Source organism: Ixodes scapularis, unplaced genomic scaffold (genome assembly GCF_016920785.2).
Source record: "Ixodes scapularis isolate PalLabHiFi unplaced genomic scaffold, ASM1692078v2 PGA_scaffold5__190_contigs__length_132052651, whole genome shotgun sequence".
Classification (NCBI taxonomy): Eukaryota; Metazoa; Arthropoda; class Arachnida; order Ixodida; family Ixodidae; genus Ixodes; species Ixodes scapularis.
The window spans coordinates 59,047,051-59,062,401 of NW_024609880.1; the positions used below are offsets into that span (position 1 = coordinate 59,047,051).

At 46.9% G+C, this 15,351-nt stretch overlaps 1 protein-coding gene across 1 annotated transcript; it reads left to right on the plus strand.

Annotated features, from left to right (window-relative positions):
• The first annotated feature begins 10,127 nt into the window (after window positions 1-10,127).
• LOC8036257 (cuticle protein 16.8) lies at window positions 10,128-11,862 on the plus strand. The gene is made up of 3 exons (XM_002402051.5): window positions 10,128-10,242; window positions 10,349-10,402; window positions 11,151-11,862. The coding sequence occupies exons 1-3, from the start codon at window positions 10,231-10,233 to the stop codon at window positions 11,616-11,618; spliced, it is 534 nt and encodes a 177-aa protein (XP_002402095.2). The 5' UTR covers window positions 10,128-10,230; the 3' UTR covers window positions 11,619-11,862.
• The last annotated feature ends 3,489 nt before the right edge of the window (window positions 11,863-15,351 follow it).

Here is a 15,351-nt window from a genome sequence, read left to right on the forward strand (position 1 = left end):
GATGATGTAAAGGGCGAAGCCTATGAACAGTCAAGAGGATTATAAACAGCAGGGCATAAAGTTTTTTTAAAGTCTTGTTGTAGGGAGAGGGTACCTGCTAGAGTGTGGGCATGCACACGCGACTACACTCGCTATGACGCTTAACACAGTGACGAATATCAGAGGGAGGTCACTTACCGCTCATTCACACTGGAAGCGGATCCGCGTTCGCAAAGCGGTTGCGAACGCGGTTGTATAAAGATCCAGTGCAATTGCACGCGCACTCGATGACATCAAGTGCGCGTGCAATTGTACGGGATCTTTATACAACCGCGTTCGCAACCACTTTGCGAACGCGGATCCGCTTCCAGTGTGAATAAGCGGTTACAGTGGCCTTACTCACAGTGAGAAAAAGCAATTTGTTATTTGTGACTCCTGTACCATTTACATATCTTTTGAAGCATTATTTTGCAATCCTCTATATGATCACGCAGAAGCGTGTGTTGCATGACACGGCTGAATTTCTTAACCTAATTGCAAACACAAGCACAAAGTTCCGGCCTATATTCATAAAAGAGAGTAGCAAGCATCATTTCTGGCCTCTTGACTGCAGCCGCGTTTAGATGAAGGCGACCTAGTCGCATCGAGTGCAGTTGTCTGATTTAGTATGGTCAAGTAAACGGCATAATGGGCTAAGGAAGGACATGGAATTCAAGTCGCTAGACAAAAATGGGTCGAGACGGCGAATAAGCATTTATTCAGCACATGTAAACGAAGGTCGCATCGGGTTTCAGAACAGGGAGGATTATGGCGAGGCCCTCGCTGCCGGAGTGAGTGAACATGTGAGAACATGGCAGTGGACCATCTCTTTGGCAGTGGCGGAGGGCGGTGCCCTGTGTCCGCTCGCAGGTTTCTCCCGAGAAGAATCGTGAGCTTTATTGGTATCAAAAGTTAACAGAATATAGATAAGAAGCTCGGTGAGGCCGCGCGCCGACCGGACCTTGCGAATCGCCACTTGGGCGTCGGTGGAAGATCCTAAAGGCACCACCGCAAACGCAAAAGCCGCCGAAAGCTCAGAACATTCACTGGTACCGCAAAACGAGCAGCTCCTACCTAGGCGCCGTTCCTACGTGTAGCCGGCGCCCCTCATCCTTGAGGTGAGGTATGTGGTTGGCGCTGTCTGGGGAACCAAAGCGTACCGGCGCCCTCAAAGAGCTTGCAAAGTATCTGCCTCGCCAGGCTCTCCGCACTCACATCGCCTCTTCCAGAGTGGCCCGGGGCGGTGTCTAAGCCGTTTGAGTTTGGACATTTCATGTCTCGTAACGCGCACGTCATCGAATACTGCGAGCACAATCTCTAGGCACGTCGAAAAAGCTTCCGCGCTCGAAGAAGTGCCCGAAAACGTGGTCACGTGGTACAGCTGGTGGCGGAAACGCAGCTTTAACTTTGAGATGTGACAGGCCCTGGCGCCATCGCGTAGGTCTTGGTGCGCATCCATTGAAACATTGAGGCGTCGGCTTCATTCCAAGGACGATTGGAGTCGATGCGCTTAAGTCGGATTCATGTAGCCGCGGCTTTCAACTAGGACCGGATGTGTCTAAGTAATAGCTATGTGTTTAGATATTTGAAGAGTCATAAGACAACATACAGGGGATACCTTTTATTGCGTGTACCAGCATCTACAACCTTTACGATAAAGGTTGATCAATTAATATCTCAGAGGCTGTAGGCATTTCGAAAGCTGCTTAAATTGTTTAAGTCTCGAAGAGTAACTGCCGTCAAAACTGCAAATGCAATATAAACCACATAAGCAATAGTTACATAATATTCAGAATTCGACTTGATTAGGCAAATTACAATTGCGGTTCTTCCCTCATATATTTCGTCCCAAACTTGATACAGACAATGTAAAAACGACATCTCTATAGCTCTCGCGCCATTAGATGAAACTGTTAAACTTAAAATAAACTACTTGAACATATTTGGCCGCTTTACGCACATCGCGACTGACGTTTCGTAGTGCCGTTGGTTGATACAATTAAGTAGGATAATTACTTGAAGGTAATTTGCAAAATATAACGTATCGTGGTGAAGGCTCATGCCACGATCGCGTCAACAAATGGATAAATGATAATCTAAAGGAATACAGATAAAGGAGTCGTGCTCATTTTATGTTGAATCACAAGGTAAATTCCTCTCAAGACAATAAATTCCTTATAAATATAAGCAACGTGCTACAAATGCTTTCTTCAGCGGTGTCGGCGGAACTTCTATTCATATATTTTTTTTAAACTTAGATTTGTTGCTCCTACTCGTTGATGGATCTAATAGTGTTGTATTTTGTTACCCCGAAACGTGTTACATGGCGGCACCTAGCAGTTTCTTGTTTTGCACTTGTGTTACTAAAGAACGTTCCAGGACTGCTGCGTCAACGGTCGTCTGGAGCTCGTTAAACACGAGTGCCATTCGAAATTATAATGCAATTAAATGCAAAGGTGCAAGCGAGCTGGACAAGAATGACGAAAGTAATCCCTGGAGAAGGGGAACAAGAGGGACAAAGGACAAACATAAATCTCCAAACACAGCTAGGTGACTGGTGAGCGACCGAAAAAATCCGCCTGGTCCGGGTATCGAACCCGGGACCTCTCCATTACAAGTGGAGCGCTCTACCAACTGAGCTAACCAGGGGTTAGACGTCAGTAGAGCAAACGGGTTTTATCAGCTGCCACCAATCGAACAGCACCAAGGGTGAAGCTTGCAATTTAAGGTTATAATTATAATGCAATTAAATGCAAAGGTGCAAGCGAGCTGGACAAGAATGACGAAAGTAATCCCTGGAGAAGGGGAACAAGAGGGACAAAGGACAAACATAAATCTCCAAACACAGCTAGGTGACTGGTGAGCGACCGAAAAAATCCGCCTGGTCCGGGTATCGAACCCGGGACCTCTCCATTACAAGTGGAGCGCTCTACCAACTGAGCTAACCAGGGGTTAGACGTCAGTAGAGCAACCGGGTTTTATCAGCTGCCACCAATCGAACAGCACCAAGGGTGAAGCTTGCAATTTAAGGTTTCGGTCGCTCACCAGTCACCTAGCTGTGTTTGGAGATTTATGTTTGTCCTTTGTCCCTCTTGTTCCCCTTCTCCAGGGATTACTTTCGTCATTCTTGTCCAGCTCGCTTGCACCTTTGCATTTAATTGCATTATAATTATAACCTTAAATTGCAAGCTTCACCCTTGGTGCTGTTCGATTGGTGGCAGCTGATAAAACCCGTTTGCTCTACTGACGTCTAACCCCTGGTTAGCTCAGTTGGTAGAGCGCTCCACTTGTAATGGAGAGGTCCCGGGTTCGATACCCGGACCAGGCGGATTTTTTCGGTCGCTCACCAGTCACCTAGCTGTGTTTGCAGATTTATGTTTGTCCTTTGTCCCTCTTGTTCCCCTTCTCCAGGGATTACTTTCGTCATTCTTGTCCAGCTCGCTTGCACCTTTGCATTTAATTGCATTATAATTATAACCTTAAATTGCAAGCTTCACCCTTGGTGCTGTTCGATTGGTGGCAGCTGATAAAACCCGTTTGCTCTACTGACGTCTAACCCCTGGTTAGCTCAGTTGGTAGAGCGCTCCACTTGTAATGGAGAGGTCCCGGGTTCGATACCCGGACCAGGCGGATTTTTTCGGTCGCTCACCAGTCACCTAGCTGTGTTTGGAGATTTATGTTTGTCCTTTGTCCCTCTTGTTCCCCTTCTCCAGGGATTACTTTCGTCATTCTTGTCCAGCTCGCTTGCACCTTTGCATTTAATTGCATTATAATTATAACCTTAAATTGCAAGCTTCACCCTTGGTGCTGTTCGATTGGTGGCAGCTGATAAAACCCGTTTGCTCTACTGACGTCTAACCCCTGGTTAGCTCAGTTGGTAGAGCGCTCCACTTGTAATGGAGAGGTCCCGGGTTCGATACCCGGACCAGGCGGATTTTTTCGGTCGCTCACCAGTCACCTAGCTGTGTTTGGAGATTTATGTTTGTCCTTTGTCCCTCTTGTTCCCCTTCTCCAGGGATTACTTTCGTCAGTTTTGCCATTCGAAAGTTGGCGGAACAATGGTGTGCACGCTGTGACATTGCTGGCCTCCTGCGCGTGACCTAAAGCTCCAGTCCTACAACCTTCTCAAGGCTCATTGAGACAGCAGCGCGTGACAGCGACGTGTTGGCTGTTCTTCAAATCTTAGTCAAGTAAATCCGAATTAATTCCAGTGTTAGTATCGGGTGTTAACAAGGATAGAGCGACACTGAACGCGCGAAGGTTTTCGAACACCAAGATACAACACCCTTGCTGGGGATGGAGATCGATTAAATGTTTAACTTGTTCAAATTGGTACAAAATCAGGTCGCGGAACGTCCGCGCTTTGTATGTTGCGTGCTGAACTACTTTTTGCATTGGTTACCAAGCTTCACCGCTTCACGGACGTCCAGGTGACTCGAGGTTGTAACTTGACCTAAGTTCTCATACCATGGTGAAACGGTACTGTGTGAATAGTCATTTATACCTATAGGAGGTGTTAAGAAAATGCGTTCGCATATACGGCGAGAGAGCGCGCATAAGGCGGGCGAGAGGGAAGAAAACAAGCTGGTGGTCCGATGGGAGCAGTGAGGCGCAAAATAGCAGGGTCAAGGCTGAGGTGTGCGACCGCAAAATACTCGAACTCTGCGTTCCTCTCCAGCTAAAGCGCTAGATTTGGCAGGGCTTTCAATCCGAAAAGCTGCGCGCGACGATATTAGAGAGTTTTAAAGGAATCTTCCGATGACTCCAATAAAGACACTCAATACTCCGCCGACAGCTTTCCGCATGCATTGTATGGTTATCGGGTACTGTTTTTGGAGGTACTACAGAGTTTTAAGGAAACGTTTTTGGCACATACGACACAATACAATGGGCCCTGCGGTACGCACTCCGCATATACTACCGCGGAAGACTCGTACATGCCCAGTTCGTACTAGAGTGACCATCGGACCGTAACGGATGTGCGGAACGGTTCCCTAAACAGAACTCTGCTAAAGCTCTCTTACAGAACTCTGCTAAAGCTCTATTTTCACGCCCTCAAGAAGTATAATGCGTTTCAAGTTTCTATGTACTACACGAACGCCAAGCAGCGAACAATATTTTTTGTTACAGCTGCCTTTGCCACCAAATTCTGGAAAGGTACCAATATATTTTTAGGAATCGAAATATTGTTGATAGAAACAAAATAAGTATTTTGCTTATATCCATAATGCATTGTTAGTTTCTGGATTAAACTCCACGATAATAAAGAGAGTTGTGCCTTTTCGCTCTCAACTACAAATTGAATAAGACCCAACTATGCCTTTGGGTTTATAAAACGATCGATTGAACGACAATACGATTTAGATAGCTTATAAAATAACCTTGTTGTCAATCGACATTTATTTGCGTGTGGCCAAATTAGAAAGAAAAAGGCATAATATGCTTACAGCGAACGCAAACGTTTCGTCCGAAATTAAGGCTGATGTTCTCTTATTTGGGATGATTTACGATGATTAGCCAAATTAAACTGCCAGTGTGAACATGTTAGAAAACTTCAAATTGATTACTTAATAAAGACGATTGCATTCAAGGCCGGATTTACCGATAAACATCAGCAACTGATGACTAGGTGCACTGCTCTAATATTTGCTTGTTAGGGACACGTACTTTTATACCATACGCTTTAGCTACATATATGTGCCCCGACTCAAAGTAATTATGCTTTTTTCCAGATTTGAATAATTACCATCTGCAACGAAAGCAGAATGATGGTTAGTAATGAATATAAAATGTAGAAAAGAAAATTCTACGAACAAAAACTGCTTTTATTAATTGAGTTTTAACTCGAGGCTACAAGAGTGCGCACCATTTATGAAGAAAGGGTAAACTATCTGAAGTAAAACATCAGCAAGATCAATTGAGCTTCAGTGGAAATGCACACTTTTTGTCAAAACATCGACGCCATTTTAGAGTATTCCAGGCGCTTGTGCAGTGATTCCGATGTCAAATTCCTGTCAGAGGAACCCTTGAAAATGTAATTACAAAACAGAAGTAAACTGTCCTGGAATTGGAGGAGAAAATTCAAAACTCAGACATTATGAACCCCGAATTACTGTACCAGTTTTGCGATAAAAATATGTTTTACTGGATCAATATTCAGGGTGGGCTTGTAAAGATCTTCAACTTCGGAATCAGTTATTTTAAACCTTTATTAAATTTATCTGCACCACACCTTAAAGACGTATACTATATCATATGAATTTCGAATCACTCGGGATAGAATTGCTTTTGAAGACCGCGTGAGCAGCGGCTCTTAGAAAGGAAGACCATGGTGCTGACGTTTCGGTGCCGTGACCAACGCGGGGCACAGCTTGAACAAAGTGCTGCTTTATCGCTCCCCTAGGACCCGTGTAAATCAAACGGGGCACCCGCCGCACGCTGACAGAGCACTCGGGTCATATCTGTGCACCACTTTTGCCTCTCTTAGTTGATACCGAATATCCAGCCCTACGTTCTTCCCTTTTAAAAGGTATTGCCCGAGGACGGCACATTTCTAAGGGCGCTTCTGCGGGCTATGCTCTTGCCCATAGAATACAAAATAACCACTAATAAAAAAAACAACAAAAAAAAACAAATAAAACTAATCTGACAACGAGTAAAATCAAAAACAAAATAAGAAATTAATTCAACGTTCTTTTTGGACATTGAATTGCAATTAGCTACCGATCCGAGCAGTCCCTCAAGCAAGGTACATAGAATTCGAGCCACACATTTGTGTTTGAAGAAATTGTGGACCAAGCTGAGGATGTCGTTTCCAACCCAAATCGTTTATTATTGAGGTTGAGTGAAATTTGGTAGTAGTTGACTGAGGATGTGAAACTTGCGATAGCATGCATTTTTATAATTTGTTGAAGTTTTCAGGCCTTCTTGTGCACGCAGGTATGTATTTTGCCCGTGCAAAGAGCTGAGTCAGCAGCGTGCTCGATTTCCACACCGCTGGAAAGGGTTTGATCCGCGCCAGTGCTTGTTCTTTTTATCTTTCTTTTGTTTGCATGATTGAAACGTTCCACATGACTCGAGAATCTTGTTTGTCTGAACTCGGAAACCCCTAGATAACAACGCGCTTACAAAAGGCGCTTCGCCTGGCTGCTTCAGTCAGTCGTCCTTACGGCGCCTTTGACGTAGCAGTTCCAACCTGGTTACCAAGTGTGGATCTGAACACCAATTCATCGTCGCAGGGAGGAACTGTTGAAGTGGTGCTGCTCCGTCACGGTTATTCACTACCTAAGGATCAAGCTTCGTATGTCCGAGCCGAACCCCCGGCGCCAAGAAAGACGGACATGTGACGGACGGCTGACCGACGCCCTCTGTGCTACCACTGCCAGGAAGCAGACCATGTCGACCGCCGTTGCCCATACCTGCAGCTGGGGTTACGCGACTGCCGGTACGACGGGGGCTCTAGACTGGCATTTGACAAGCTAAAGCGATGACTCCAGTCGCAACTAACTCTGGGCCTCTTCGACCGATTAGCTAAAACGGAAGTTCACATAGCCGCCAGCAATACAGGACTCGGAGCAATACCGGTCCAACGACAACAGGGTGCAGAGCGCGTGGTCGCCTACGCAAATCGGACGTTATCGAACAAGGATCTCAATTAGTCGACAACCGAGAAGAAATGTCTGGCCGTCTTCTGGGCCATCACGAAATTCCGCCCGTAATTATATGAGAGCCCTTTCCGAGTGGACACCGACCATCACTCGCTGTGCTGGTTAGTGAGCTTGAAGGAACAATCGCGACGCCTCGCTCGGTGGAGCCTGAGACTTCAAGAGTAAGACGTGACTGGTATACAAGTCAGGCCGAAAACACAGCGACCCCGACTGCCTGTCCAGAACCCCCGTCGAGTCAGCTATCGGCTGCGCCAAAGACGACGACCACGACGATCGGTTTCTTGGCGCAGTGTGCGTTAACGGTATGGCAGCGCTCCAACAGGATGATCCTGAGCTTCGCGCACTGATCGACCACTTGGAGGGACGAGAGGAGCGTTTCCCCAAGCCTTTTAACGTGCCCTACCGACATACGCCGTCCGGCAAGGTATTCTCTTCAAAAATAACTTCGAGAACAGCCAGTCGACGTGACTTCTAGTAATTTCTACAAGTCTTCGAGAAGAGATCTTCCAAGCCTACCACGGCGACCCAACATCTGGTCACCTTGGCTACAACAGGACTCTCCCAAGGATCCGAGAGTAGTACTGCTGGCCCAAGCTCCCGAAGACTGTCCACCTTTACCGGAATGTCACGGATAACATACGAGGAAGGGGGGAAACAAGAGAACTAAAGATTTAATGTGGGGAAATGGAGCCAGAAAACGAATAAAATAACTGTGCGTCTTTCGCCAGCTCTCGATCCTTCTACCATACTTCTACCACGCCGACATTGACGCCCGCGACGCCAAGTTATGCCATCTTTTGTTTGGCACAAGTTTGCCACAATAAACCTCAATTTTTTTTAGTGTAACCCCTGTTTTTGTGTTATCCATCATAATATTAGATCCTGGTACGTTCTGTAACACCAATAGTCACTGAGTCTTATTAAATTTCTGCAGTTAGTACTTCATACTCGTGCAATACCAGCGTATCGCCCCTGAAAGCTGAATTAGATTTACTTAGTCTCGCTTGTCGTCGCCGCATCGTTACCTTCTGTTTGTTTCACAAGTTATGCGATTCCCCCCTCTGTATCTCTCCTTACATGGTACCTCTCACATGCATATCTCAACGCACCAGCCATCCTCTCCAGGTCGCTCGCCCCCGCGCTCGCACTGTCACTTTTTCCGCGTCATTCTTCCCCCGAGCAGCTCTAGACTGGAACAGCCTTCCCCACCACATTGCTGCTATGACCTGCCCATCAACCTTCTTCGAAAATATTACCAATCATATCTCATCGTGAAGACTAGCACCTATGTTTGAATATTTTTTGTAACCCCACCCCTTATGTAATACACCCTAAAATGGGGTCTTTAAGGTAATAAAATGAAATGAAATGAAAAATGAAAGCGCAACTGGAGCGCTTTTGTGTGAGAGAAAAACACCTAAATTGTCTTCATTTGGCCTCCAGGATTACCAATGAGGACATTATTTTTCAGTTTGATGCACCAGAGGCTACAGAAATTATTTTTTAAAGCACCGTCGAAGCCTTTTCTTCCCGACACTTGACGTCATAGAAGGAGTTTTTGGAATCCTTGCTCTCGCGCATCTTCAGCGCCTGTCAAAGCTATGCACGCGTATTGTTGCTATTTTCATAAATATCAGATATAGGCATCACGACTGGCGTCAGTGAGGAAAAATAAATCGGGCAAGCTTGTAATTGTCCGCGCTGCCCACACGAGTGACACGCACTTGTCTGTCCGAAAATCCTAGTGTGACGTCACGACCGGGTAGGCGGTTTTTCGTGTTTTCTCGCATTTAGTTACAACTTCGAGGAAAACAAACGTGATATTTAGATTCACGGTACAAACTTACAAAGGAATTCCTCTAACTTTTTTTTTCAATAAGTGTTTCAGCTTCCCTTTGACTTGTTGCAACTCAGAGATAATGTTTCACTTATTCTAATCAGCCTACTGCAGTTGAATCCCCTTGGCCTGGAAATGCAAACGATGACACATGCATTATCACATGTAACATAAGAAAAAAGAAGGAACTTTTGTTCTAAGCGGTAAGAGACTAAATATATAAATATAATTAAGTTAAAAACGAACAAGTTTAAACGCATAATCTTAAATTGATCATATAGGTGAATTGCAAAACGCATAATAAATGCCTGTAAGGACCTTTACAATCCTACAACCCATATAGCTATACTCTTCGTTTTGTATTAGTTAAGATAAAAAAGAAGACGAAACAAGATCAGACAACTTTTCTGCAAAAAAGAAAGAAAGAAAGAAAGAAAGAAAAAGAGCTGTTCGGTAGCTTTGAAATCGGTCACCAAAGGTGATGACCTTGCACTGTTTTATTTCAGTAATCCAGATCTGGCACAATTCAGTGCTCACGTCAGCGCGTCATTAATATTCACAACCCGAAACCATTCGGTTATAATAAACCACACACGCGTAGTTTTAACGGGCAGAGTGAAGCATAGGCGTACGCTATAAAAGCCCTGAAGCTGAGCAGTTCAACTAGATCCGCTTGACCATCTCATCAAGGTGAATCCCAAGACGACCATGTTCTCCAAGGTGCTCTTCGTTTGGAACTTACCGCCACCAACTTTGGATTTTGGATTATTCTGGCACTTGCTACACCCTACAATACATTAGGTAACTAGGTACTCTACCATTTCAGGTGCTTCTCTGCTGTCTCGTGGCCTACGCGGCGGCTCAGTCCGAACCTGCTGCCGTAAGTACTAATTGTGTGGTCTGATTGAAGATTAATGAGACCGACGATATTTTATGACGAACATGTATTCATATGCTGTAACCTAAATGTATAAGCGAACAAATTTTCGAAAATTGTAATGCCCTTATTCAAACTTCTTTTGCCTGTGGAGTTTTATATTTTATAATGGAGATTGAAATGGGTACATTTTTATGCATCTCGAAAATATATAATTTTTTTTTCTTTAACGAAAGCCATTTTATGCGCAAAAAAAAAAAAGTACTCGTTTGAAATTTGGTGGGCTCCCTAGAACATATTGTATTAGTCTAAATATTGTTTTGAAATAAGCTTATTTTAGGGATACTGTCTTCGCGTTGAGTTATATTAAGCGTATTCTCAGCAGTCCATTTAATTTGATACTAATAGCGACAAGTTTTAGCTATATTTATTTGACGTCAAGACCAACTTTCGAGCTTTTCATGGTGCTTCAATTCAAAGAAGACTCACATGAAATGTAACTTGTGTAATTTTTTTTTTTAAATCGACCCTATTTTCTAGCTGACAGTTAATAATATCATACTATTTTCTGTGTCTTCATGTCGGCACGTAATCCGAATCTTGGCTACATGCTAGGGGAGCGTCAGCTAGAAAACAGTGCTGTCCAAGATATTCTCTTCTGCTCAAGAAAAGCAAGCTGAGGATATTCTGTTTTATACCACTTCTTTGTTGCTCTTTTTTTCCTCCCCGACCTTTTCCCATTAAACGACAGCCACCCCAGCCGTACAGCTTCAGCTACGACAACACCGACGAGTACGGCACCCGCATCTCCCAAGAGGAGACCGGTGACGAGAACAACAACAAGGTCGGCTCATACAGCTACACCGACCCCGACGGCATCAGCCGTACCGTCAAGTACGTCGCTGACGCCGAGGGCTTCCGTGTGACCATCGAGACCAACGAGCCAGGCACCAAGACCTCCAACCCAGCCGACGCCCAGATCGTGTCCAACGCCGCCGACGACTCCTACTCCGCCAACCCCCCTTCGTCCCCAGTCAAGCCTGCCCCCCTGGCCGTGAAGGCGGCTCCAATCACCATCCACGCCGTTCAGGCCACCCCCGTGGTTCACGCCATTCACGCCGCCCCAGTGTCCTACGCCACCGCTCACCACGTCACCCCAGTGATCGCCCTCTCTCACGCTCCCCTCACTTACACCCTCGGTCGTGCCAAGAGTGCTTAAGTACGTTTCCGGTTTAAAATAGGGCAGTCATTTCTGGAAACGGAACTTTATTCGATAAAGATTAAAAAGTAATCTGCGGTGTTCCAGCACACCCGGAAACTGAAAGTTCCGAGAACCCGCTCAATATACAGTCAGAATCTTTGTATTTTTTTTAGGTGCTCATGCCGGTTTAGTTAATGAAGCTGTCCTTCCCTGATGTTTCACTTGCACTAAGAATGAAATAAATTGATTTGTTACCAAAAAATCTGTCGTTTGAGGGGTTGAAGACGACCGAGATGGTACGGAAAATACCGCGTGAGTCAAATGCATCGTTGGCCCCTTGAAGGAAACAGATAAATCTGCTTGTTAACGAGTCACGCTAAAATTTTGCGTGAAGGTGGTGGAAGATAAAGCATTCTTCTACCAATGTTTCGTTGAGAAAACTTGCCCGAGTAATAAAAAAAAGGTTAGGGGATTGAATTCACCTTTGAAGGCGGCAGTCTGCAAAGAAAAGACGTCTGGTTGAAACTACGTTCCAGATATGGCGGCAACTGTTGGCGTGTAGGCGTAGTTGACTGTCAAATAATCTTTCTTTATTGTTTATTCACTGTGTTTTAATAACAAAATCACAAAAATTCTGGTCCCAAACCAAAAAAAAAAAAAAAGCCTGCTTTGAATTTGGATAATATGTACTGCCTGCTTTCGGAGATAAGTATCCGCCCGCCCCCTCCTACCTGCCTTCATCTCTCGGTCGTTCCGCATTCAGACTCCTTTTGTCAGTAGACGGAAACCGTAATTAGCGAAACCAGGCTCTTCATTTCTCCCTTACCCCCCAGGTGGGGTTATTCGTTAAACTGTGATGCACAAAATGCCACATCTGCTGCCCCTGTACTAGAATTTAAAAGGGTAACGCAACAATTTTACTGCTTTCATTAAATACCACTTACAATTACTTCTTGAATATTATAACCTATAAAAGAAGCCTTCGATTTTTTTTCTTCTTCAAGCAATGGCTGTCGCGTTAAAAAAAAAGATAGAGAAAAGTGATCGGCGTAAATCCCTCAGGTCGCAATAAGAACAAGCGACCACGTGCCCTGGAGAAGATTATATGCCACCAATGTTTAGCATGGCCTTGCTCGGGGGTTCGTAAAGCGCCAAGCAATCGATAAGTTCCACGTATCGTTAAGCTTTATCTACTCCCGTGATGCCAGTGATTAGGTGATTAGGCACGAGCCGCGAATGCATGTCGAGACATTGATTGTCCCAAGGCCAAATGAAATGATTACGTAGTGCTCATGTCCATTGTATGAGCCACATTTAAATATAGTCAGAGCTTGGCTGCCAAAACTTCCTGACGAAATCCTGGGGTACGCCAACAGTGTGATTCCCGCAACTTCGTCAGCAAATCTTGCGAAGAGGCCGAAAAAACAAAGTTCGCTTTCACCCGTGAAATTTTGCGGCCACAAATATGCGTCTCGGTCAGTAGCGTTGCGTGCAAGTATACTTAAGTCTAAAAAGTGCATGTAAGCTTTTGTAAAGTGAGGAACATTCGTATCTAATATTGCCGCGCGCGCAGCTGGCCAAGTAGGCAGCGCGCGCGTGGCCTAACGGTTATCGCGCTTGCTTTCCACGCTGAAAGCCAGGGTTCGATTCCTGGCCGTGGAGGCGCATTTTTTTTACTCTGTAAAGTAATGTTCTGGTAAGTTCGAGAACCATTTTGCTTCTTCGAGGTCAGAATGTTCTACACGCCGAGCTTTCTACGCCGATTATTCCAGAAGCCCACACGTGTACATAAGGGGCTCCGCGTGGCGATCTGCAGTCAGTTTCGCCACAGCGTTCGACTCTGCTGCTACGCCGACTTCGACGCCCGCGACGCTCTGTTATTATCTTTTGTACCATTTTATTTTTGGCACAAGTTCGCCACAATAAACGTTTATTTATTTCTGTTTAGTTCTTGTTTATTGGTCACCACCCGTGAAATTCGGTGGAGGTGCGGGGTACCGCATGCCCGTGGAGCGTTCCCCTCCCAGGGCCCGCAGTGCAAGTCCGGTTCCCAGCTCGGTGAGAAGACCACTCACCGCGGAACCTGAAACTCGGACCAGCCGCCGCACCAAGGGAGAGGATCCTGACTACGGTTTACTGCTGGACACGCCCAAGCCGAAAACGACGACGATGGCCAACCAGTCGCAGAACCCCGCCGCTCCTGCCGTCGTCTACCTACCTGTCGCTCCTCGGACACCAGCTCCCTTCCACAGCGAAAGCAACGAAGACATCGACGACTGGGTCCAACAGTACGAACGAGTGGCCTGTCATAACGGGTGGACGCCAGAACAGTGTCTACAGAATGCTTACTTCGCCTTGGAAGCGACCGCTCGGAACTGGTTCGAGAACCACGAAGCATCGATCACCTCCTGGGAGCAACTCAAAGCTGAGTTGCGAAGAACGTTCACAAACCAACAACCAAGAGAACGCGCGGAAGAACTTCTTCAAGCGAGGATCCAAGGCCCTAACGAGAGCATCGTCAGCTTCGTGGAGGATGTCCTGCGACTCAGCAACCGCGCCGATCCTCAAGCCTCCGAAGCGAAGAAGCTGAGAATCCTGATGCGAGGCGTCAAACAAAGCATCTTCGGCGGCCTTGTGCAAGCCCCGCCTACCACAGTCGAAGGATTCATGACGGAGGCAACAAACATTGAACGTGCCCTTCAAGCACGGGCCTGCCATTACCAGCGACTTCCCGGCGTCGCGGCCCTCTCGACTTCCAGCTGCAACAGCCCGGACCTCCGCGAGATTATCGGCAACGTCGTGCGAGAGGAAATCAGGAAGCTGCTACCTGATGCCACAAGCCCGACTACGCCCTCAGTAGCCGAGATTGTCCGGGAAGAACTTCAGCAGGCGCTGCAGCCAGAAGTTCTCGCCAGCGCCGCTCCTGAACTACCGAAGCTGAGCTACGCCGCAGCTACCCGACGACCACCGCCCCCTGCTCACCCGTATACGGCGCCACCTCGACGTGAACCTCTAGCGCCACAGTATTCGCGACGCCAGGAAGATCGGGCGTACGTCCGCCCAGAACAAGCTGCGCCACGAAAGACCGACGTGTGGAGGACGGCCGACCGACGCCCGTTGTGTTATCATTGCGCTGAAGCCGGCCACATTTACCATCGATGCCACTACCGACAACTGGGACTGCGCTGGTTCCACCGGAACGACCCGCGCCCAAGGTACGACGAACGCCCTCGTGACATCGAAGAGTACCTCCGACGTTCGCCATCCTCAACGCCGCTCCGCCGTGAGTCCCGCTCACCGTCGCCCAGACGTTCAGCGTCTCCAGCGCCACGACCCCGCCGAGAGAGCCTGTCTCCTTTGCGCCGCCGGGAAAACTAAGTGCGGCAACGCCTGGAGGTGGCGTTGCCGAAGACGACCGAAGTAAAGAGCCTCCAAGAACGCCGGAGCGCTCCCACGCTCTCGACGATACATATCACAACGACGTCCCTGCATCGGTGTCCAACAACTTAAACATTACTATCGACGGCCACGACGCATTGGCACTCGTGGACACCGAAACAGACTACTCAGTCTTGAGTGGGATGCTCTCTCGTCGCCTGCGAAAAGTAATAACGCCGTGGGAAGGCCCTCAAATACGAACCGCCGGTGGGCTCCTCATCACACCAGTCGGGCGATGCACTGCTCGCGTCGAGATCCACGGTGAGACGTGCCCTGTGAAGTTCGTCGTCCTGCAAGACTGGGACGTTATCTT